Source organism: Argopecten irradians, chromosome 5 (assembly GCF_041381155.1).
Source record: "Argopecten irradians isolate NY chromosome 5, Ai_NY, whole genome shotgun sequence".
In the NCBI taxonomy this organism is placed as follows: Eukaryota; Metazoa; Mollusca; class Bivalvia; order Pectinida; family Pectinidae; genus Argopecten; species Argopecten irradians.
In genome coordinates, this window is record NC_091138.1 from 18,542,687 (window position 1) to 18,568,725 (window position 26,039).

At 34.2% G+C, this 26,039-nt stretch overlaps 1 protein-coding gene across 3 annotated transcripts; it reads right to left on the reverse strand.

Annotated features, from left to right (window-relative positions):
* Window positions 1-1,407: 1,407 nt before the first annotated feature.
* On the reverse strand, window positions 1,408-22,279 carry LOC138323102 (5-phosphohydroxy-L-lysine phospho-lyase-like). Of its 3 annotated transcripts, none has more exons than XM_069267451.1 (12): window positions 22,092-22,279; window positions 18,646-18,764; window positions 17,692-17,851; window positions 17,025-17,099; window positions 15,863-15,953; window positions 14,765-14,881; window positions 12,958-13,040; window positions 10,735-10,829; window positions 10,242-10,354; window positions 9,179-9,333; window positions 4,965-5,054; window positions 1,408-4,672 (listed from the first exon to the last, which is right to left on the reverse strand). In XM_069267451.1, the coding sequence occupies exons 1-12, from the start codon at window positions 22,142-22,144 to the stop codon at window positions 4,372-4,374; spliced, it is 1,452 nt and encodes a 483-aa protein (XP_069123552.1). In that variant the 5' UTR covers window positions 22,145-22,279; the 3' UTR covers window positions 1,408-4,371. The 3 variants fall into 3 exon arrangements, with proteins under 3 accessions (XP_069123552.1, XP_069123551.1, XP_069123550.1); XM_069267450.1 differs by lacking the exons at window positions 12,958-13,040; window positions 22,092-22,279 and adding exons at window positions 12,854-12,936; window positions 21,638-21,992; XM_069267449.1 differs by lacking the exon at window positions 22,092-22,279 and adding an exon at window positions 21,638-21,991.
* Window positions 22,280-26,039: the final 3,760 nt, after the last annotated feature.

Consider the following 26,039-nt stretch of genomic DNA (forward strand, 5'->3'; position numbering starts at 1 on the left):
TTCATTAAACTTCATGATTAGTTCATGAGAGTCATTTGATGAATATTCTTGAAAGTTCGTGAATCATTCATGGATATTCATGATGTCATGAATACCATCTTGTGTAGCTAGTGGTATTACCAAAAGAATGTGTAGCTAGTGGTATTACATATAGAACGTGTAGCTAGTGGTATTACATATAGAACGTGTAGCTAGTGGTATTACATATAGAACGTGTAGCTAGTGGTATTACATATAGAACGTGTAGCTAGTGGTATTACATATAGAACGTGTAGCTAGTGGTATTACATAAAGAATGTGTAGCTAGTTGGTATTACATAATGAACATGTAGCTAGTGGTATTAAATATAGAACGTGTAGCTAGTGGTATTACCTAAAGAATGTGTAGCTAGTTGGTATTACATAATGAACATGTAGCTAGTGGTATTACATATAAAATGTGTAGCTAGTGGTATTACATATAGAACGTGTAGCTAGTGGTATTACCTAAAGAATGTGTAGCTAGTTGGTATTACATAATGAACATGTAGCTAGTGGTATTACATATAAAATGTGTAGCTAGTGGTATTACATATAGAACGTGTAGCTAGTGGTATTACCTAAAGAATGTGTAGCTAGTGGTATTACATATAAAATGTGTAGCTAGTGGTATTACATAAAGAATGTGTAGCTAGTTGGTATTACATAATGAACCTATAGCTAGTGGTATTACATATAAAATGTGTAGCTAGTGGTATTACATATAGAACGTGTAGCTAGTGGTATTACATATAAAATGTGTAGCTAGTGGTATTACCTAAAGAATGTGTAGCTAGTGGTATTACCTAAAGAATGTGTAGCTAGTGGTATTACCTAAAGAACGTGTAGCTAGTGTTTTTACATATAAAATGTGTTGCTAGTGGTATTACATATTGAACATATAGCTAGTGGTATTACATATAGAACATGTAGCTAGTGGTATTACATATAAAATGTGTAGCTAGTGGTATTACATATAGAACGTGTAGCTAGTGGTATTACATAATGAACATGTAGCTAGTGTTTTTACATATAGAATGTGTAGCTAGTGGTATTACATATAAAATGTGTTGCTAGTGGTATTACCTAAATCTAGTCAGTAGCAGATATTGCGAAGCCCTCTCTACTATCTTGTCTAATATGGATCATTATCAGGTCAATGATTATAGTGCTATAACACGAAAGAGAAACATGTAGTGACCAGACCAGGGCTCACACCGGAGACCTCAGAAAACTAGCAGGATGATCTACCAATTGAGCTACCTGGTCACGCTTAGTGCAATCCCACTACTGTACTCATTAGACATTAAAAGTCATTTGAAGGTCAATAAAAATCACTTTTGGAACTTTGATTGGTAAGGTATAAAACAAAACAAAACACAAACTGGAAACATTAATACATATTTTATCAAAACAACAAATAAACAGGCCAATCATTTGAGCAACAATAATGAATTATCTTCGAATTGATCAGGACACCGAAAGCAGAATCAATTTGGATTTCCAGACTATAAAGCTTACATACTGAACACAAGTAAACACATGTATGTTAAAGGTAACTTCATTTTAGTGCTCTAAGTCCCTGAAATATTTCAAAATATCCATGTGCCATTGAACATTTTTGTAGGTCATAAATATTCACTATTGTGCTGATTTATTCTTAATCATTTTTCCACTAAGAATCAAATGCATTAAAAATTCTGCTTTTAATACAGAACGTTTTCTACTCATCTGCAAATCAATTTGAACATGGAGAACTTTAACACAGACCTATGGATAGAACAACCGATCCACTTAGTGATCAGATATTCCTCAATCCACATCCACAACAGATAAGTGATCATATGAACTACATAATTTATCAATTATTGTTAATATCATAAGAGATTTTAGATCCTAGCTTTGATTACATCAGTATAAGGAAGTACAGATGGAAGAAGTGGCGGTAGGCTAGTATCTGGGAAACATCTACTTTAGCCAGTACCTTGTGGCTAATCCACATCCCCTCAAACTCGATAAATAACACTAGGACGTTTTTGTTGCAGGTACTTTAAATAACTAGGATGCATTTACGGACAAGCTAGGATTAGAGGACGGAGGTAATTTAAGGGGTACCCAGCGGAAAACCAAAGACCTTCTGTCATGATGATATCATGTTTGAACACCCACCCTAACCAAATCCCCTCTTAAAGGCTAGCTGTAGTACACCTTCCAAACTAGACTTAGTTCTGAACAATTATGGTAGAATGTCTCACAAACTGGACACTTAGATTGGAAAGGCTAGTGGTGGAATGCCAAATACCTTTACCACATTGCCATTACATCCCATGTAGATGGTTTTCTTTTTGTTTATATATTAACAAACATCACGATATTTTATAACTTAATAATTATAAATAACATTATAAGACAGAGTGATATTTAAAACATATCACAAAGCCAATCTAATTACAAGTAAGACTTCAGCTCCACTACGATATGCTCCAATACATTGTAATGGAGCTGGAGTAAAATTACAAGTCTAATTAATGTATCTTAATAAGATTGATCAAAAAGCATACCTAACATAATTGAGTAAGGCAGTTCACACATACATACCATGTTAGATCAGGATCAGAGATATTCTAAATCATTCTACGTTTTGAAACTTAGTCTATCTCAATTCTTTTTTTTATATATTCACTTTGAATTAGAGAGAAAGTAAAAAAAAATATTTTCAACTGATTAATACTAAATTATTTAACTTATTACACTATACAGTATGCTATAACTATACCAGTATTTCTGCACTGTCTCGTATCATTTGGTACATAACCAGGTCTGAACTAGCTAGCACAATTACTAATAGGCACATCTAACAAAACTTATAGCATTTCATTCATATTGGCATCATCAGATTTGGGCATGGTGAAAATAGTGCCGGAATAATTTTACCTTAATTATGACAATATACATTAACATCTGTATGTATCATACAATCACATAGATTTTTATAGTAAACATTTCAGATACACAATTAAAACAATGATAACAATAATACCAATGTTTACAGTATACATGTCACGTAGAAGAACTTAGGCACAGAATTTTAACAGGTAAACATTGTCTTACAACGGCCAACTTTTTTAACCTTTAAAAATATGTCCTCGACCACAATATAATATATTCTGTATTTGATTGCAAGGTACAATATTCAGTACATCAGTTATCATTATTAGTAGCACCTGTCTAGAATAATTGTTTATGCATCTGTCATTTATACAATTGAACATTAATACCATTAAATTATACAATGTAGATAAACAAACAATTGAGGTATCAATATCCTCAATTAGGCCCTATTTATGTTAAGATCAGGTGAATAATATCATCTGTTACCAACATCATGATCAATCTAAGTCAAACAAAAATTACTGGTATGTAACTTTTCATAAAGTAATCTTTAATAAGAGGGATTTGAGATCCCAACATGATATGGGTTAAGTATGAAGTCAAAACTCCCATATTGGCTAAGTCCAAACTATAGACTATTTTAGATCTGAAAACGTTTCATTATCTACAGTATTTTTCTCTCAATCAATGGATCACAAATTTCCTAGAATATATGTTCTGTATCACAACCTATCAAACCTGACTGAGACTTTCAAGTCCTTCATGTCCATGGTAGGCAGACAGATAGACTAATCAAAATTGAAATGTCAATTTGTAATCTTTGTCTAATTTTTTTTTTTTTAAAAAGACCAGCAAAAATACATGGATCTGTCAGTGCATGGAGATATCAAAACCAGAAGACCTTGCAAATCCACACATCAAACTTGCAATAATATCTCTGACAAACTCTTTAGTTTTTTAGAGTATAATATGTACTTCATCTAGTAACATATGTTTTCCAAATAATAAAAAAAAAATTGACTGCAAATATACTTCAGAGAATATTATTGAAAATTGATGACATTTTCATATTCAAAATACCATAGAGACAAATTGTTACATTGGATACACAGTAACCAGGAATGTTGTACAATTTTTTTGGGTATTTACTGTAACAGATATACATTATCAAAAACATAACAATTTTTGTTATGTCCTTACAAAGCTGTATAATTTCATACCATGGTATGATATGCTGTCTATACTGTAAAACCATATCCTTCTGTTTAATATCAGAACTCCCTGAGCCGCCCTATACACACGTCATATAAATATCTGATATTCCACTTGAACCGGTTTCTTAACAACTTCTTTCTTCAGTTTATGATACTATTATGACATCTTTGTTCATTCCTCACATCCCACTTTCACCATGTTTAAGTCTTCCATTCACTCTATTAAACTCCATTGCACAACCTTCCCCTAGTCCATTTCTTCATACCGTGCCTTCTTTGCGTTTGGTCCTTCCCCGTCAGAGTCTGAGTCTAATCCTTCATCTAGATTTGATGATAAGATATCCAGAGGAATGTTTAACATTCTCTGTTCGTCTGGTAAGGATGTTATGCCAGATTCTAATGTACTTTGTTCTATAGCGGCGAGTGCTAAGTCAAATGCCTGGACAACCTGTCGAGCATTGTCACAGGTGAAACACATTGGCGGGGAAATGTACATTACATTTTTGTCTGGTCCGTCGTTAGCAATTAGGACCTTTCCTTCCTTTAATCTGAAATATAGTAAATAAATATGTAATACACTGGGTATTGCTTGAATTATTGTCAAGATCACTTAACTTCAGCAGACAAAGTCCGTCAACCCCAAGGTATGAATAGACATTTTAAATTCATTTTTTAAAACAGTTTAAAGTCATCTTTTAAAACAGAATGGTTATTTCATAAATAATCCAATTTCATATGTTACACTCATTTCTATTGGCTAGATCTTTGAGGTTATTTTTCCAAGACCAAATATATATATATATATTATCACACATCATTAACAATATGACAACTACTTACTTGTAGCTGAGGATTTCTGCGGCCTGTTTAGCAGGTTTCCGACTCTGTTTGTCTATAACAATCTCCACTCCAATAATCATCCCCATACCCCTATAAAGGAAAGCATACAATCAGCAACTTAATATTTCATTTTTGAATGGGACTAATTCACATACCACATGATACCCGATAACATTTGTGCGGGACTATTATCTCCAGTGGTGATGGAAAATATGTCTTTGTAATCTTCCCGCTGAAATGATGTTATCCCGCGATAACGTCATTTGACGTCATTCCATCACCAATAGAAACAATAGTCCCGCACAAACGTTATCAGGTATCACGTGGTACGTGAATGAGTCCATTAAATCTGTCCGTTTCACCAGTGTAACTATTTTGTATCTTTAAAAGAACAAATATACAATATTATTACATAATTTGTTTACACCAATCTGTATATGAAGAAATATAATATTTTCAACTATTACACCGACCATTCAATAAAAACTTGTTATATTGCACGGTTTGAAGTTATATTGCACGCTTCTATGGAAACGTTATATTGCACGGTTCGAGATGTTATCTTGCACGGCTTGAGGAACACCTCGCTGTTGTCGTCTAGTTTTGTAGAAAACTTCCGAGGAATTGCGAGTAACAGTGAGTTACGTTATTATGACGTCACAAAGGTTCACGCTCAATTTCGCGCTGGATTTATAGATCTCGAATCAAGCACGTCATGTAGACGTTTACTGTACCGAGTAAAGGACGGACACGATGAATGTATTAGATCAAAAGGCTGCAAGCAGGTCTAATAATGTGAAAACAGACAATAAGACATCCAAACCGGAGTTACAACGTGACGTACGTGGGCTATACGTCAATCTTCAATAGGATATTAGTTTTTTTTCCGTACGGTACGGTGTTGATGATTTTGTTAAGTGATTGTCGTATTCGTTTTATAAAACTGGTGATTATGTAATAAAACAAATATTCCATGGTTACTGTGCTCTAGTTCATAATATTTACCCCTCGGTGATGGTAATCAACAAATGTTATATTGCACTCGGCCTTTGGCCTCGTGCAATATAACATTTGTTGATTACCATCACCTCGGGTTAAATATTATGAACTAGAGCACAGTAACCCAACAAATATACAATAATATTTAACAGCAAAACTTAAAATCATTACTATATTTAGTCTTTTATCAGCTAAATGGTACAAATTTACATTGTAAGTTATATAATATGTTAGTCCCCTTTATCAGCTAAATGGTACAAATTTACATTATGAATTATATAATTTAGTCCCCTTTATCCGCTAAATGGTACAAATTTACATTGTAAGTTATATAAATTAGTCCCCTTTATCAGCTAAATGGTACAAATTTACATTATGAATTATATAATTAAGTCCCCTTTATCAGCTAAATGGTACAAATTTACATTATGAATTATATCAGTTCGTCCCCTTTATCAGCTACATGGTACAAATTTACATTATAAATTATGTAATTTAGTCCCCTTTATCAGCTACATGGTACAAATTTACATTATAAATTATATAATTTAGTCCCCTTTATCAGCTACATGGTACAAATTTACATTATGAATTATATAATTTAGTCCCCTTTATCAGCTACATGGTACAAATTTACATTATGAATTATATAATTTAGTCCCCTTTATCAGCTACATGGTACAAATTTACATTATAAGTTATATAATTTAGTCCCCTTTATCAGCTACATGGTACAAATTTACATTATAAATTATATCAGTTAGTCCCCTTTATCAGCTACATGGTACAAATTTACATTATGAATTATATCAGTTAGTCCCCTTTATCAGCTACATGGTACAAATTTACATTATGAATTATATCAGTTAGTCCCCTTTATCAGCTACATGGTACAAATTTACATTATAAATTATATAATTTAGTCCCCTTTATCAGCTACATGGTACAAATTTACATTATGAATTATATAATTTAGTCCCCTTTATCAGCTACATGGTACAAATTTACATTATGAATTATATAATTTAGTCCCCTTTATCAGCTACATGGTACAAATTTACATTATAAATTATATAATTTAGTCCCCTTTATCAGCTACATGGTACAAATTTACATTATGAATTATATCAGTTAGTCCCCTTTATCAGCTACATGGTACAAATTTACATTATAAATTATATAATTTAGTCCCCTTTATCAGCTACATGGTACAAATTTACATTGTAAGTTATATAATATGTTAGTCCCTTTTTATCAGCTAAATGGTACAAATTTACATTGTAAGTTATATAATATGTTAGTCCCCTTTATCAGCTACATGGTACAAATTTACATTATGAATTATATCAGTTAGTCCCCTTTATCAGCTACATGGTACAAATTTACATTGTAAGTTATATAATTTAGTCCCCTTTATCAGCTACATGGTACAAATTTACATTATAAATTATATCAGTTAGTCCCCTTTATCAGCTACATGGTACAAATTTACATTATGAATTATGTAATTTAGTCCCCTTTATCAGCTAAATGGTACAAATTTACATTATAAATTATGTAATTTAGTCCCCTTTATCAGCTAAATGGTACAAATTTACATTGTAAGTTTATATAATTTAGTCCCCTTTATCAGCTACATGGTACAAATTTACATTATAAATTATGTAATTTAGTCCCCTTTATCAGCTAAATGGTACAAATTTACATTGTAAGTTATATAATTTAGTCCCCTTTATCAGCTAAATGGTACAAATTTACATTTTTATTTATATCAGTTAGTCCCCTTTATCAGCTACATGGTACAAATTTACATTGTAAGTTATATAATATGTTAGTCCCCTTTATCAGCTAAATGGTACAAATTTACATTATGAATTATATCAGTTAGTCCCCTTTATCAGCTACATGGTACAAATTTACATTGTAAGTTATATAATTTAGTCCCCTTTATCAGCTAAATGGTACAATTTACATTGTAAGTTATATAATTTAGTCCCCTTTATCAGCTACATGGTACAAATTTACATTATAACTGATATCAGTTAGTCCCCTTTATCAGCTACATGGTACAAATTTACATTATGAATTATATCAGTTAGTCCCCTTTATCAGCTAAATGGTACAAATTTACATTGTAAGTTATGTAATTTAGTCCCCTTTATCAGCTAAATGGTACAAATTTACATTATAAATTATGTAATTTAGTCCCCTTTATCAGCTAAATGGTACAAATTTACATTATAACTGATATAAGTTAGTCCCCTTTATCAGCTACATGGTACAAATTTACATTATGAATTATATAATTTAGTCCCCTTTATCAGCTACATGGTACAAATTTACATTATGAATTATATAATTTAGTCCCCTTTATCAGCTACATGGTACAAATTTACATTATAAATTATATAATTTAGTCCCCTTTATCAGCTAAATGGTACAAATTTACATTATAAATTATGTAATTTAGTCCCCTTTATCAGCTACATGGTACAAATTTACATTATAAATTATGTAATTTAGTCCCCTTTATCAGCTAAATGGTACAAATTTACATTATAACTGATATAAGTTAGTCCCCTTTATCAGCTACATGGTACAAATTTACATTGTAAGTTATATAATATGTTAGTCCCTTTTTATCAGCTAAATGGTACAATTTACATTGTAAATTATATATGTTAGTCCCTATCTATCAAGTTTTACCACCACTTTAGTAAATATAACGATATTGTGAAAAATAAAATTGTAAAATCTACACAATGCTTATACAATCCAGCCCACTTATTACAAACTTGAATAGTACAAAATACGGTTTTATACAAAGGTAATTGATAAATATCCTTGTATTTTTAACCATTAAGTATGAATTGTTAATTATATACGAAAATCAGGGTCATACGTAATGATTTCCATGTCCCCTGTGTACTTTTTGTGTCTGTTTGGAACCCACATAATCTACATGCCAAAACCAGAGTTAGCCAATCGTGACCTAAGTAAGTTATGATAAAATTCATCCCTGCCGTGTGTGGACACAGGTACTCCCTGTCCAAAGTCTCAGTTTGTGTCATTTCCGTGATTGATGTAAAAAAATAATAAAATTAAAACATATTTATTACGAAACCCGCAAAACACAAAAGGATTTAAAGGTTCCCCAGGAATTCGTAATAACCGGGTTGGACTGTATATGAAAGAGTCTGGCTGCCTATACCCACCTTATATCTCCCATCATGGGGTGTTTTGGCTGAATGGCTCTGAATCCATCAAGTAAGCACTTTCCAACAGATTTAGCACTGGCCTGCAGTTTCTCATTACGTATCACATCCAACACTGCCATTCCTACAGCACATGCCACAGGGTTGCCACCAAACTGTTAAGATAAAGCAAATACAAAATGTATCAACTTTATAGGAGATACAAAGGCATTCCAAAATGATAAGTAAATCTACAGAATATCATTCAAACTTATTATCAAAATATGTAACTTTATCACAAATAACATTACAATATGTGCGTTTTAGATATAAGATTTGCATGTGTAAACGATATAAAAAGGATAATTACAAATTGCAATTTTAACAAGAGGCCCATTGGGACTGTATCGCGCACGTATTCCAGGCTAAGAGCATGAGCTACAAACTTGAAGGCTTTAGTTTTGAACTTAATCTATTTATTTCTACAGAAGGATTTTTAAAGAATTTTGCTACATTTCTCCTATTGGCCCCCGTCCCTCAGACCCCTAGGGGACCAGGCCCATCATCTATTCAAGATTAGTTCACCCAAGGAAGCTTTTGACCAATTTAGAACCAAATCCCTTCATTCTAATAGTAAAAGAAAGATTTAAAAAAATTATATTTCCCCTATTGGGCATCGCCCCTGAGGCCGCCGAGGAACCAGACCAACTGTTTGTACAAAATTGGTTTCCATTCACCCATGGAAGCTTCAGACCAAATAAGAACAAAATTCCTTCAATTCTAGAGAAGAAGGATTTTAAAATTACTATATTTCCCCTATTGGGCCCCGCCCTTTAGGCTTCTGGTGGACCAGTCCCACCGTTTATGCAACTGGTTCCCCTTCATCCAAGAAAGCTTCAGACCAAATTTGGTCAAAATCCATTCAGCCATTTATGACTAGTAGGGATTTTTGTTGATGGACTCTGGACGCCGCACCACAACATAAGATCACCAGCTAAAAAAAAATCATTATCATCAGTCGTCTAGGGACTTCTGAACTAAACTTGAATTTTAAGCTGTAAATTGATTGTTACAATATTCTCACCGTGCTGCTAAACTCGCCCAGTACGTCAGCTATCTCCTTTGTTGTGACAACCATTGCCATTGGATGACCATTTCCAAGTGGCTTACCAACAGTGACAATATCGGGCACCACATCTGTAACAATAGAGTATCAGAAATTTAATGTTGTTTCTGGAGTATTTACAGGAGTTAACAGGAATTGAGATTCCTGGAACACTTCCATTAGGAATACTATAGGTTATATACTATTAGGTTTTCTATAGGAGACCTTTTCAATGTTACAGTACCTATCCCCATAATTCTTTATCTCTATATGATACTATTGTTCTTACAAAGTATGTTAATGATTTTCTGAATATATCACTAGTGCTAAGAATTTGCGGATTTCTATAAAAATCCTAATGCAGTGAAAATGAACCACCCATTAAATTGAATTTAGTTGTTCTCTACAGTAGTGACCGTGGTGACTTATCCACTGGATGTGTATTTTAACATGAGTGGAACGCCAAACTCACCATGAACTTGGAATGACCAGAAACGCTCTCCAACCCGACCTAGTCCTACTTGTACCTCATCAGCAATACACAAGCCACCAGCCTCACGTACATACCTAGTACACAAACCCGAACATTTAATGTCATGATCAACTGTACATTTCTTATCTCTATACAATAACTTGTATAAAATGTTATGAAATATAATGGACGTATTTCACTTTACGAAAATGACATTATTATAGCATCGGGTATCTAATTGTAGGAGCTTAATTGTGCGGCAAGTCAGCGACTGAACTATTTTGGCATTTATATACTTAAGAAATTTTTCAAAACTGTTTAATTTTGCAAATTACAATTTAAAAGCTATAGTATTCTAGCTTGAAGATTCATATTGCCATCTATTTTCTCACAAAATACACAATATTTAATTGCACACAAATAGAAATTGGTTTACAGTGCCTAAATGCTGATTTTTAATGAAGTACATTGTACATGAACTAGAGGTATGTAGATATTATCTACTTGATCACTCTCAAAGGTTAGGAGAATCCAACTCCAATCACAGGCGTAAAAGGGGGAAGTACGTTTATCACACCTGTGAAGGGAAGCCTCACTCAATAAAATAGTTCCTAGAGGTTATTTGCTTTTTTCTTAAAAAGAAACATCAGTTTGATTTAATGAAACTTGACATAGCTTACAAGATGAAAACTTTTACAAGTATAACTCAACAAATATCATATGAAAGGAACAAATATAAAAACACAATACAAATGTGCTGACATTTCTGCTCAAAACGGCTTTATCAAAGCATTACCGAAAATCTATCAAAGCATTACAGGAAAATTCCACGCAGCATGGCAGTACTTGTCATACATATTTATGCTTAGATTTTCTGTTTAATACAGATACCATGAAATGTAAGTCTACTCAAATCATTTTCTATATCAGAATCAAAGTATATCTTTTAGAAATGAAATTTGGATTGAATAAATATATGCTTACAATGTAAGTTGTCATGTTAACTACGGAAAGCTTAAGGGATGATATCCAATCCGACATCTAAATAACAAAACAGGCCAATTTTTAATGCTATAAATGTTGTTATGGTTTTGTTAAACATTAACCCGTGAGAATTTTATGTGTTTTGATGAATAGAATGATGTATTATGAGCACACTAAAGTGTCAAAGTGTAGGACTTGTCTTTGATGCATTTTTGTTTTATAATATATTGTAAACAGACTTTCCTTCGCAGCTACTAAATTTCGTGATTTCGATTTCAAAGTTCGCGAAGATTTTTTTCCCATAAATTTGAAAATCAAATGCAAATACATATGTGTATACATCAATATAAGCGAGGTTCATATGCATTCGCGTAAATAAACATTCACGAATTTATTGTTATGGTTAAATCAGGGAAAGTAAATCAGTATGGTATCGTTCATTGATGCTGTATGGTATAAAAACATTTAACAACGACTCCTCCCTAATGATATCATTCGGTGATGCTGTATGGTATAAAATATCCATTTTGCAGATAGCCCCTTTTGCATATATATACAGTATATATTTGCAAGCAACAGCTAGGTAGGGTGCGGTAAGAAAATTAACTGTCTGAGTTGGATTGATTTAGGAAAGATATCAACAAAAACTGAAGCACACAGCATACGTGGACAGGCAAGTAAAAAGCAACACCGAAAAAGAATTAAGTGGATAATTGACACTTTCTTTACACAAAATTTGTACTTTATACATGATTATAAGCCAATATGTAATCAAACTTCAAAACAAAATTTCCTTTCATTTCTTGCTTAACTTCTCTACTTTAAAAAAGAAAAAAATCTTGTGTGCAATTTGTTTTTTAGATTTTCTTAAGGATCAATTTCAATGAAAAAATGTAAGCTCCATTTTTAACATACAATACATTGTATTTTTAATTTTTGAAACACGCGTTGTTTTTTTTTTCATCTGAAAATTTAGGTGAAAAAATATGTATTTATAATTTTCAAACATGTGTTGTTTTTTTTCATCCGAAAATGTGGGTGAAAAAACAGAGACAGAGAGAGGCAGGGAAGTTTTAGCATGAACAAGCACTGACAGATAGATACTGTAATGACAGGCCTGACATACGCTGTGTACCTGAAGACACGATCTAGGTAGTAAATAGGGGGATTTATTACACCTGATTGACTCATCAGTGGTTCCACCAGAAACGCAGCAATCTGGAACACATCAATGCATACCTGTACACATATTTAAGGTATTTTTGTGGTGGAACAACTACACCGCAAACAGTCATCAATGGTTCACAAATAAACGCTGAAATCTGCAATATATAAACATAGCTTACATAAATTCAACACCAAAGCGTAAAAAAAGATACTCAGATTTTTAAGGTCAAAAGTTTTGTATAGATGTGATGTCATGATATCAATACTGTACTGTAAACACAGGAATTTACACTTATTATGAGAAGATATTTTAACTGCGGAAAATTTAACCCACATGTAAAATTTTGTGCATATGAAACATTGTTGCTTCAAATTCAAAGGTATGTCTATTGCAAAATTAACAATATCAGACATGTTTACATGTGCTAATTGTGAAATCAAACACTTGCCTATGTATCTATGTTTACAATAACGCATTGAATCAACTATGAATGAACTCACTTAAAAAAGCATGCCCCGATCACTAATATCACATATCCTTTAAAAAATGCTTTAGATTTAAAACCCATGGCCACTTAAGCAGAAAGTCGAAATTTGATTAAGGAAAGTGGCTTTCCTTATCATTTCCAGAAGTTTTACTATTTCCATCAATTAAAGTTTATAGAACTATCATTATAAAACATTTATTGATTTATTTATGATCAGCGTTCGGAATTAACGCCTGTCCGTCTGCCCGTGACCGGCAATTTTATAGTCGGGCAGACAATTTTAACCGTGTAGCTGGTCCTTTGACCGGCAACTTTTGGTCCAGATAGAAGATATATATACAAACAAAAATGACTGTAGAATTGTAGAAAGGTCGAAGATCAAAACTTCATTTTAGAAAATTTTCTGCTGCGCAGTGAGTTTACTAAAACATTCAAGATGTTCTTTAATAATGAAAATTTAATACACACAAACTAGACTAAAAATGTCCATCAAGGGATTAAACTATTTCAAGAAATGCTTCTTAAAAGATTGATTTGTTTATATGTCTAAGCAAGAAAATCAATTCATTATTATTTTGAGTCACACAACAATTAATATGCCGATGGTGTGAATCCAGTATTTAAGATCGAGCTGGGTTGCATAATGGTATGACACCACTCACAATTATCATTTCTAAATGCAGGTAACTTTAAATCGAAAAAATTACCGTATTAAGAACGCTTTAAAATCATTTGAATACATGGTAAAACGCATCTCAGCCATTCCAAATCGTTATATTTGTTCTCAGGGGAGACCCTCGGACCCCCCCAAACAACAAAATCTTGCGACTTCTGCGCGCTCACATTCATCAAAATACATCGTAAAACTCAGCTCAGCCATTCTAAATCGTATTTTTTTTCCAGGGGAGACCCCCAGACTTTCCAATCACCAAAATCTCTTGACTTCGACGCTCGCAAATTTAACAAATTGTAAAACTCATCTCAGCCATACTTTTCCCGGGGAACTTTGCCCCCCCAATTACATTTCTTCTTCCTACGCCACTGACTTTAAATTTGTTGAGAGCCTACGATACTAATCCGGATATGCATATATATTTTGTTAGTAAAACTATTACTTTGCTAGTAATTATATTAACTACAAGGATGAATTGTAACTTTGTAAGGACCAGTAACTTTCAGTCAGGACCGGTAACATTTAGGGTCAGCCGGTCCTTAGGACCAGCAGGAAAAATTCCTTAAGGGAGAACACTGTTTATGATAACATTAAATTCTTTTTCAAAGCAAAATGGTCATGCAAGAATAGATCATCCAGGTAGTCTTCAAACACAGAAAAAAGTTGTAATATACTTTCACAGGAAGTGTATGATGAAGTATTTCCTATAAAATAGTACCGTTCTTTTCTTTTCTTTACATTTGTTGATGACTTTCTTCACTTCATTAGCATAAAGCAATCCAGGGTTTTCAGAATCCTCCTTAAACATCCCTCTATATGTGTCAGGACAGGGCACCTGTACAAATCAAAAGAGAATCTTTAATTGCTATTTGATTGAAATTAAGTGAAGTGTGATTTAGAATCAAAGCTAAAATGCATGAGATTTAAACAATTCAAAACAGTACTGGATGGTAAATGATACAATTACGTCAGTATGAATGGTTAGATAGTTCAGGATAAGTCGGTTAATGCCCAGCCCTATTAAATTTGTATGGTTTCAACTTTTTCTCATTTTGTAATAAAAAAAAACATTTAAAGAGTTCTACACATTTTTCTTTGCCTGTCTTAGTTTCTCTTTACTTCTCATATTTACCGAGTTTTGTAAAGTTTGTATTCGCCAAGTTATTAAATGATCGAATTTAAATATTGATTTTCCACGAGTACATATTGTCTCATGTCTGTTCAGATCTGTTCTGATCTATTCTGATCTGTATGGGTATTACTGATGTTCCTCACATGATACAACTTGGGAGGTTCCCATCTGTATGGTTATTGTCGATGTTGGACACATGATGCAACTCGGTTTTCCTATATTACCCGAAAGTTTGAAACATGCTGTTGAATGTGCACATGGTAGTTCTTTCAATACGTGTCATATTTCATGCGACATTTAACCCCAATGTCAGTAGTATATTAATTGGTGCTTTTATGGATCAGAATCAAAATATAAAAGCAGTCATATTCACGCATTGTATGTTTTATGGCAGTTTGTGATTTGTAAATGAAAATTATAAAAAATACCACTTTAAGAGCTATGGTCAATAAAGGAAGGCCAAACTCTAGATCTGTATGCAATGTCGTGTGTGTGTGGATGTCATTATGTTTTTGGGAGACTGTGGTATATGTGTGTGTCTTTTTGTAATAGTGAAACTCTTGTCCTTTTTATGTTGAAGCCATCTGCCAATGACATAAAATACATGGTAGGAGTATAACTTTCGCCACTTTCTTAATTAAATCACCTGTTCCTGTTTATCAGTCAAAACTAATATATACATACCACATGGACCCATTCCTTCTGTTGAATTCCCATTTTATTCCATCGCCTTGGACTGATTTCCAACAGTGTAGCAATATTTCCATGGTAGGCACTGCATATTTAAAACAATTCTCAAAGTACAGAAAACAATCTTAAACACCTGACATCACAGAGATTATAAATCTTAAACACTTGACATCACAGAGATTAAAAATCTTGAACACCTGATTGATAACATCACAGAGATTATAAATCTTGAACACCTGATTGATAACATCACAGAGATTATAAATCTTAAACACCTGACATCACAGAGATTATAAATCTTAAACACCTGACATCACAGAGATTATAAATCTTAAACACCTGACATCACAGAGATTATAAATCTTAAACACCTGACATCACAGAGATTATAAATCTTAAACACCTGACATCACAGAGATTATAAATCTTAAACACCTGACATCACAGAGATTATAAATCTTAAACACCTGACATCACAGAGATAAAAATCTTAAACACCTGACATCACAGAGATTATAAATCTTAAACACCTGACATCACAGAGATTATAAAAATTAAACACCTGACATCACAGAGATTATAAATCTTAAACACCTGACATCACAGAGATTAAAAATCTTAAACACCTGACATCACAGAGATTATAAATCTTAAACACCTGACATCACAGAGATTATAAATCTTAAACACCTGACATCACAGAGATTATAAATCTTAAACACCTGACATCACAGAGATTAAAAATCTTGAACACCTGATTGATAAAATCACAAAGATTATAAATCTTAAACACTTGACATCACAGAGATTAAAAATCTTGAACACCTGATTGATGACATCACAGAGATTATAAATCTTAAACACCTGACATCACAGAGATTATAAATCTTAAACACTTGACATCACAGAGATTATAAATCTTAAACACCTGACATCACAGAGATTAAAAATGTATGATGCGTCTTCATTTCAACTTAGGGCATTTTTTTCTTTCTGACACTTAATTCATGTGACATGATGTTCAATTTCATTTACTTTATATATTTGCAATTTTACTAAGCAATTTTATATTTGATCAAAGAGAATCTGCTATGAAAGATTAGGCAGCAATTTTCAACATAAATGAGGGACGCATGTTCTGAGTACATGTACTTACTTTTCCACGACCATAACATCAGTATTTTTAGTGTAGCCTCTCGCCAGTCTAAGGGCTAAATCATTTGCCTCTGACCTGGTAAATAAGAAATAATGATAACATTAACACAGTTAAGTAATTTCTTACAACATTGCATATGAAAAACACTATGATGTTGTACAGTTTCAAGAGCTTTTATAGTTAAGGGCTAGAGTAGACATTATAATTAATTGTTCATAACTTTTTAAATATGAAGAGTTTAAATCATTCAGAGAATGTTTGTTATAACATGTTTGCATTTAAGATGAACTGAAGGTACAATATTACATCCATCCATAATAAAAGGGGAAGTAACTCTATTTCATATATAATCCATTATTTCAAAATTTACGAAAATCTTTCAGATATTTCTAGAAGTTTTATTTATACGTATCATTGTGTTTCTAATGTTGGTTTAGTATATTAAATCAGCCAGCTCGCTAATTGACGTTAAATAACTTTTGACATCCTCAAAAATGAAAATAATCCTTTATCTAAATCTATATGTCTATGATAGAATGATTCGAAAGCTCACCAGAGTGTGATCCTTTACAGGATATAATAAGATTATTTATGAAACAAACAATAAGGATGTGTACATATATTACAATCAGATTGCCAGAATTGACCACTTGTCAGTACCACTCACCCCGAGTTGACAAAGAAGCAGACACACAGTTTGTCAGGCAAAGTTTCCACAACCCTCTTGGCGTAGTCTACCATTGTTTCATTGAGGAAACCAGCACTGGTTGTCATCCTGGCCATCTGTTCCTGTCCTGCATGGACCACGTGGGGGTGACAGTGACCCACTGAAAACATGTGTCACCTAGGTCAGCGATTTACATATTGTACATGTACATTATATATGGTATGTTAAGTTTTATGTCCTATTAATAGCAAGGGTCATGCAAGGATGTGCCAGCTGGTATGATGGCGGAAGAAAACAGGAGTATCTGGAGGAAAACCACTGACCACCGATTAGTACCTGTCAAGTTGGCAACTAATCATATACCTGAGTAACATATGGCCTGTAATCAGTGCCTGTATTGTACCACATGAGAATGAAAGTGACCCCCTGAAAATACATGTCAATATGATGCATAATAGCTATGTAAGGTTTGTTAATTTTGAGTAACATCCATTAATAACATCCAGGGCCATTTATGTGAGTGCTAGGCTCAAAAGGTGAAGGAAAACCTGAGGAACAAGAGAAAAACCACTGACCTACAATCTACCTTGCAACTGCCTTACAACATGGATTTGGAAATTACAAATCCAAAGTGGAGAGCTATATATATAGTGTTCAAATATAACCACGTGCACACAGCCAAAATGAACCTTATACCTATTCGACTCAATTATTAGTAAATACTCAGGGTGTAAATAGACAAATTTATTGCAAACCTATACAGTGTTGGTTTTTATTTATGCCCAGGCAAATGAAATTGAAGCCTCAAAAAAAAAAGATGGGGGACTAGGAAACGCTTTTAGGGAAATGAGCACTTAATTAAAATAGGTTGTTTACAGTAAGTGGATATCAAGAATAATCAAGAACCATCCATGGCCATATGTGAAAAACAAAGGATATTGTATATATACTAACCATGTGATACAATGCTGATACAGTCTAGGTACTCTGCCCCGGAATCATCATACATGTACTGACGGGACGCCCTCACCATCTTCAGGGGGGCCGCTTCAAAGTGTAGCTTACATGTCCTCCTGTGACAAGAACAAATCAAATGGCATGATAAGCTTGTTATTCATTTGTGAACATGCATCTTTATTGATAAGCTCTATCAAGGGTCGTGCATGGTGTATGTAAGCCCTGTTTCAATTTATAATAATTGATCAACTTGATTATGGTGACTTATTATGAAACAAGAGGTCCAATGGCTTAAACGGTCATCTGACTATATATATTCACAAATTACAATGCAGTCAATGTATACAATAGTGGAAAAAACAATGCTTTGATCAATAAAATGATCTAATTGGCTGAAAATACTCACTTTTTCTTTGACTAATAACAAACACATTGAACAATATGAAATTTTCAGCAAAAAATATCAGTTTCTGATATATATTTGACAACATGCGACCTTGAAAGTAGGCGAATGTCATTTAAGCACTTGAAACCTTAAAAGTGCTTCATCCGTCATGCTACAATCGGAGTTTGTAGAAGAAATTGTTCAAGAGTGTATATTTGATCTCTCTGTGACCTTGAAAGAAGGGAAGGTCAAGATCATTCCTTTGAACTAATTTGGTAGCCCTTCATCAAAGCATAACACATTGTACATTATATGTTCAAAGTACAGATCCGATATCAAGTCCTTAGGCCTCTTAGATATTGACAAAAAGTTACTGACAAGAAGTTGTTCATATAACCGGCAACTTTATAGTCGGGCTGACAAGTTTTACCATGTAGCTGGTCCTTTGACCAGGAACTTTTGGTCTGGATAGTGGTACAAAACAAATGACAGTAGCATTGTCGAAAGGTTGAAGATCAAAACTGTACAAAACAAATTTTCGTAGTATTCTGGCTTTCTGTCATCTTTGCTGAGAGCCTTACGATACAAATTCGGATATGCAGATATATTTTGTTAGTAAAAGCCATATAATTACCTTGCTAGTAATTATATTAACTACAAGATGAAATGTAACTTAAATTTCATAAGGACCAGTAACTTTCAGTAAGGTCCGGTAACTTTTAGGGTCAGACAGTCCTTAGGACCAGCAGTAAATATCCTTAAGGGAGAACACTGTTTGTATTGGTGTTTCATTTGACTCGATAAGACAAGAATTTATTTATAGAAAAAGTATTTTTTATTCTCTGTTCATAGGCATCGAGTGTGGTATTTGGTGGTGTAAAAAGACAGTGACGATAGTTCCTCTTCATCGGACTCAAAGTATTAGCTATATTAATCATATCATATTAATTCTGGTTATAGAAGCCTTGTAGTTAAATAGGATATCTTGATTTTTCCACTTTTTATCCAGTCTATTTTTAAACATTTTTAGGAACCGATACAGCTTCCTCAGCAAGACTGTTCCATAGCTTTACTGTTCTCATATAGTAAAGTGTTCCTTCGTAGTAGTGTCCTCGATTACTCTGGAAATATAATTCTTGTGTTCCCTCTTCTATTATGTCTTTTTGCAACATTATATTATCCCACAATTTTAAAAATGAGCATGTCTCTTCATCATAGATTCCGTTTGTTATTTTATATAACTCAATCATATCCCCTCTAATCCTTTGGTATGATAGTGTTGGGAGGTTTATAGAATTTTGAGTCTTTCTGTGTATGGTAAATTATGCAATCCTGGAAGGCTTTTAGTTGCTCTCTGCTGTACCGATTTTAGTCTATTTATGTCCTTGATCTTGTATGGAGCCCAAACCGAGCTTGCATAGTCTAATTGTGATCTCACTAGTCTTTAATACAGTGGGATGAATGATTTTGTATTTACCGAAAATCTGATTGGCTTTCTTGATCTTTTTACTTAAATGATACTCAAAAGTTAGAGTGGAGTCAATAGATACCCCGATATCTTTTTCCATGTCCGTACGTGCAAGGTCTTCACCAAGAATTTGATAGGATCTTGATGCTTCGGCTATATATATATGCGACGTTTTTTGCCTATGCATGTGTATGTGCTTACATTTTTCAGGATGCATACGAAGCAGCCATGTATCACTCAAAGTCCCCATTTTGATAAGGTCCTCCTGTAATATATTTTCGTCCTCGCTGTTTTTTTTTTATTATTTTAAATATCTTGGTGTCATCTGCGAACAAATACATATCTGATTTTACTATTTCTGGGAGGTCATTCACGAAAATTACAAAAGTAGTGGACCAAGGACTGAACCTTGTGGAATAACTGATGATACATCTGTCCATTCGGAGTTTGTTTCATTTATAGAAACCTGTTGTTTTCTTCCTTCTAGAAAACTTGTTATCCACAATGTTATTTGGTTAGAGAATTGGTGTGCTCGAAGTTTGTTGATAAGCGCCTGTGTGGTACAGTGTCAAATGCCTTCTGGTAAACGATATGTAAACAATCCACTTGGAAACTTTGCATGGTCTTAAGCCTTCATCCATTTATCCAAAACGTTCAAGAGTTGTAATGAGGTAGATCTTCCCGATATAAAGCCGTATTGTTGTGGTGAGAAAAGATTATTTGAACGCATGTATTTGTTAAAGTGTTCACTTATAATTGTTTCCATTACTTTGCACCTGACTCATGCAAGGCTGACAGGTCGATAGTTCCCCGCCGCGCTTTTATCTCTTTTTTTTTGTAGATAGCACACACCCGAGCCTGTTTCCATTGGGTAGGGATACTGCCATTGTTTAGGTTTGATGGGAAATTATTTCAAGTGGGGTGGCTATAGAGGACGATGTTTTCTTCCAAGAATTCTGGATATATGTTGTCTATGTTGGGACATGTACATGTTGGGATTTATTTGGTTGCTTTCGAAATTGGATGAAGCTTAACGATATAATAGATAATTATCATCGTGCCATACTAGTAATTATATACGTATTTTGTTCTAGGCCTACAAGTCTTTGATAGAATCAGAACAGAACCTGTCTTACCTTTGAATGGATAAGGAGTCCAAATGCACAGATCGATTAGTAGTGATTGTTTTCATATTTCTTGTTATTTGGTCCTGCTCCACATCGGAGTCTTTAGATTTTTACATTTGATAGAGGCACAGCTAATTTACAGGAAGAAAACATTGGTTTCGTAAGTAGTGCTTATGTAAGACGGGAAACGGAAGTGAACGGCCTCTCGCGCTCCGACACACGTTTGTTAGGAGACGTAACTACAACTAACGTTTGACAGGTGCCCGTAGCTTGTGGGCAGTGTCTCATAGTCCCACGACGGCGAAGATATCATAATGACAAAAATAACTATTACTTCAAATTTAGAGCTGTGGTATATATCACTGTATATTCTGCCATGCCTTAAGCTTTCATATGTAGGCCAACGTGATGTGATGTATACATGGCGATCTGTCCTAGAATGAGGCTAAAATTGGCTACTTACCCCACATAACTCCTTTGCATTTCATATGTCTGCTTAAATGTTAGTTCTGGCATCTTGACTAATAACCGAAATTCCGTATCATGTCAACAATGTCGTTCGAATGAAATCATGTTTACAACAATAAGCCTTCACGCTGTTAACGGTGTATTGAGGTCAAGTCTGTGACGTCACTGCACACAGATCGTTGACTGGCTATCGCAGACAACAGGGACTTGATAATTGTAATTAGGGCTGTTAATTATGTCAAGAACGTATAAACGCAACGTTGGTGCGACCTAATGGTATGTTGATTTTGGTCTGCATGTGTTTATTTAACTCATTATCACCTACTTGACATGTACAGTTATATAAAGTTGATTATAATTGTTATACTTTTAATTAGTGAAATTCCTGTCATGCAGAATCTCCCCAGTCCCTATGGTCGAGGGTGAAGAACAGTACAGAGACCTTCAATGCCCTACATAATATGACTTAAGAATTGTTTTAGCTTGTCAAAGATAATATCTAACTTAGGTATCATACTTCAGTAAATAAAACATTAAAACATAACACTCATATACAAATGTACAAGTATCACATATACAATGAACAAATATAAAAACAAATACTGTATTAAAACGTTACTTTATGGAAATCATAATTTATTTTTTATGTTTTATCAAGGATGATTTCATTAAAGGAAAATTGAAGTGCATTGCATGGGTAAAAAATAGAGATTTATATAATTATATATAGGCATTTTGTTATTTATTATAACATGTAAGTTGAAATAGTGTAAGAATATACTCAGTATTATAAAGTAATTTAATTGCTTATAATCTTCGGTACTCCAGGGTTACTATCACTGACGTTATACCCACCCCTGGACCATCTCATAGTGAAACTTAAAGGAGTTCAGAAAAAAAAACTGAGTATCAAGAATAATTGTTAAAGTAGTATTTCTGGTAATTTTCACCATCACAAACTCTCATAAAACATACAATGTATGAAAATGGATGCTTATATATGATGGTTCAGATCCATGAAAGCATCAATATACTACATATTGACATAGCAGTAAATGTTGCATGAAATATCACACGTTTTGAAAGAAATGGCACAGTCAACGCCATGTTTCAAACATTATGGCAATATCGGAAAACCGAATTGCTTCATGTGACCCACATTGGTGATATCTGTATAGATCGGAACCTCCCGAGCCGTATCATGTGGTCAATATCGGCAATATCCGTACAGATCGGAATAGATCGGAACAGTTCGGATGCTTCTGAGCTATTTAAATAAAAATCAATATTTTGATTTAGTAATGGTTTAATAACTTTGCGAATAAGTACTTTAGAAAACTCAGTAAATATTGAAAGTTTAAATGTAAAAGAGACGGAGAAAATTATGTAGAACACTCTAAATACTTTTTATATGTCAAAAATACAACCAGTCACAGACCATACAACTTTAAAGTCTGAGTAATTCAATTTTGAAGTCTTTGAATCTTGTCATGGTGCTATGTAAGATTTAGCAGCTACTGATTGGTTTTGGAAATTTACTACAGGGATGACCCACACACTACTGAAATGTTTTACCATATTCCACCCAAGAAGTGCCCCTCCTCCTTTTGAGGCCATAATTTCACTTACCTCCATTTAAATGGAAACTGAAACTATGACAATGGCAGGTTTCTAGATTTGATTTTTTTTTTTTTGCAAATTGATTAATGGCATAAAGACTAATAATGTTGTGAAATGCAAGTCCTAATTGGTCCTATATAAAGCATCCAGATTTTCCGTTTTTTTTTCTCTATTTTTAAACACTGGGCAATTATTGAGTCAAAGATGATATTCCTCTTTGTACTGAACATTGCTGTAATGTCACTTTGATCTTAATCTCAAGGTCAAAGATCAAACTGTTTTATTTGATTATGTGATAATGCATTAACCAGGTCAGATACTGTAAAACCTGTTTTAGGGACCTCTGTATAAAGGTCACCTGCTAAAGAAGACTACTTCTTGGGGTCCTATGTGATATGGTCAATGTCATTTCATTTTGAGTGACATATACATGAATGTATATACACTGGTCTGCTCATAGTGAACTTTATTCATTGTACCAATTAAGGTGCTCTTTGTAGACAAGTTTGACTGAATTAAAATTTTGTTTTACTTCACTCTTTTTTGGTTTTGGCTCATTTGATGAGCTTATGCCATGGTGTGTCGTCCATCCATCATTTGCCTTTATATCCTACTAACCATATATGACCAGATACCTTTAATAAATCAGATGACTCCAATGCTGGCCGGTCCCCTCATCAGGTGGATCCTCCTTCCTTAGACGTTTCGGCGCTTTCCACGACGTCCTCCAGAGATGCGCCAGCTGGGTTGATTAGGCCCAACCAGGGACCGGTAGGCTATCGCATCCGCTTGATGTTATTGCGGGTAGTTGTTGAAGCCACCTCTGCTGGGAAACCCATCCTCTGCTGGATGTCTGCCCTCATTTCCCAGTCTCTTGCTGTTGCGAATATCCCACCAGCCTCTACGCTTCCTGTAGCCCGGGTTCCAGACTTCACAAATGTGACAAACTTTGGCCCTTTCGATATCGTCTGCTTTTTCCTCCTTGCACGGTATAGACTTGCTGCTACCTCCTTGAGGACCTGGTCGTGGCGCCATGTGTATCTTCCATCTGAAAGTGCCACCTGGCATGATGTGAGGACATGTGCCAGGTTAGCTGGTTTCCTGCAATGTACACACTCAGCGTTGTCCTTGGTTCCCCAGGGGAATAGGTTGGTTGGGCTTGGCAGTAGGTTGACTTCAGCAGGAAGCTAAGTCTGTGACCTTCCATCTTCCAGATATCATTCCAAGATACTTTCCTCTGTCTCACTCCCTCCTGGTGAGTCCAGCTGCCCTGCTGTCTCATGCTCACTGCCTTCACCTGCCTAGCCTCCTCATCCATCGATCTAATCTCTGCCTGGGCCATGTCCCTACATGTCCGTTGGTATGCACTTCCCCACCTTGGCCTTGTGATGGTCCCCAGGCCAAGACGCCCTGATGCCATGGACCCTACGATATCACCATGCCGAAGTCTTGCCTCTGCTTCCTTCAAAGCCTGTTTAGCGTCCCACTTTCTTCCTGTTCGTGTAACGACCCTCGCTTCTCTAACCTTGAACTCCTCCGTTAACGATTTGAGCGGGAGTTGGAGTTTGGTCCCTGAGCTGTACAAGCCTACACTGTTGAAGCTGCGTGGAATGTTCAGCCATCTTCGAAGGTGTCCACTGATCATCCTCTCCATTGCCTCTACAGATGTAAGTGGTACTTCGTAGACAAGCAGAAATATCCATAGGGAAAGGAGAACATAGTTTGCTTAAATCTTGGCTCTGTCTCCTGGGGGCAGTGCCCAATAGGGGAAATAGAGGTAATTATACTTAAAAGTGCTACATGTGATATTCATAAAGTTTTACATGGATCATAACAAATTTGGCAATAAACATCCATGGGATGAGGAGAATTAGAGGTTAATCTTTTAAATCCTTGAGGAAATAAACCCAGAACACTCCTTGGCATATAATAAGCTAAGTGAGTGATACAGGCCCTCCGAGCCTCTTGTTTATCTTCATCTTAATTATTTTCAATCACCTAGTGTTAGCTACATATGTATAGATCTGTAGGTCAAAGGTATAAGAAATATATCCATTTCTCATTTAAAGCAAATTTTTTGAAGCAGGTTTAAAGCATCCAACCTGTACTGTATTTGACCCATTATTTCATTCACCCCTGAAATTTCATTATAGACTGGTTAAGTCTTTGATTTAGAAGAGTCTAAATATGTTTTCAGGGGTGACTAAGCTAAACCCTCTACATACTAGCTAGATATTCTAAATTTTAAGCACTTTGGGTCCTTATTGGGTTTAATTCAGTAAGTTGGCCTGTCCCTGTTGAAGATATATGGCTTGTATATATA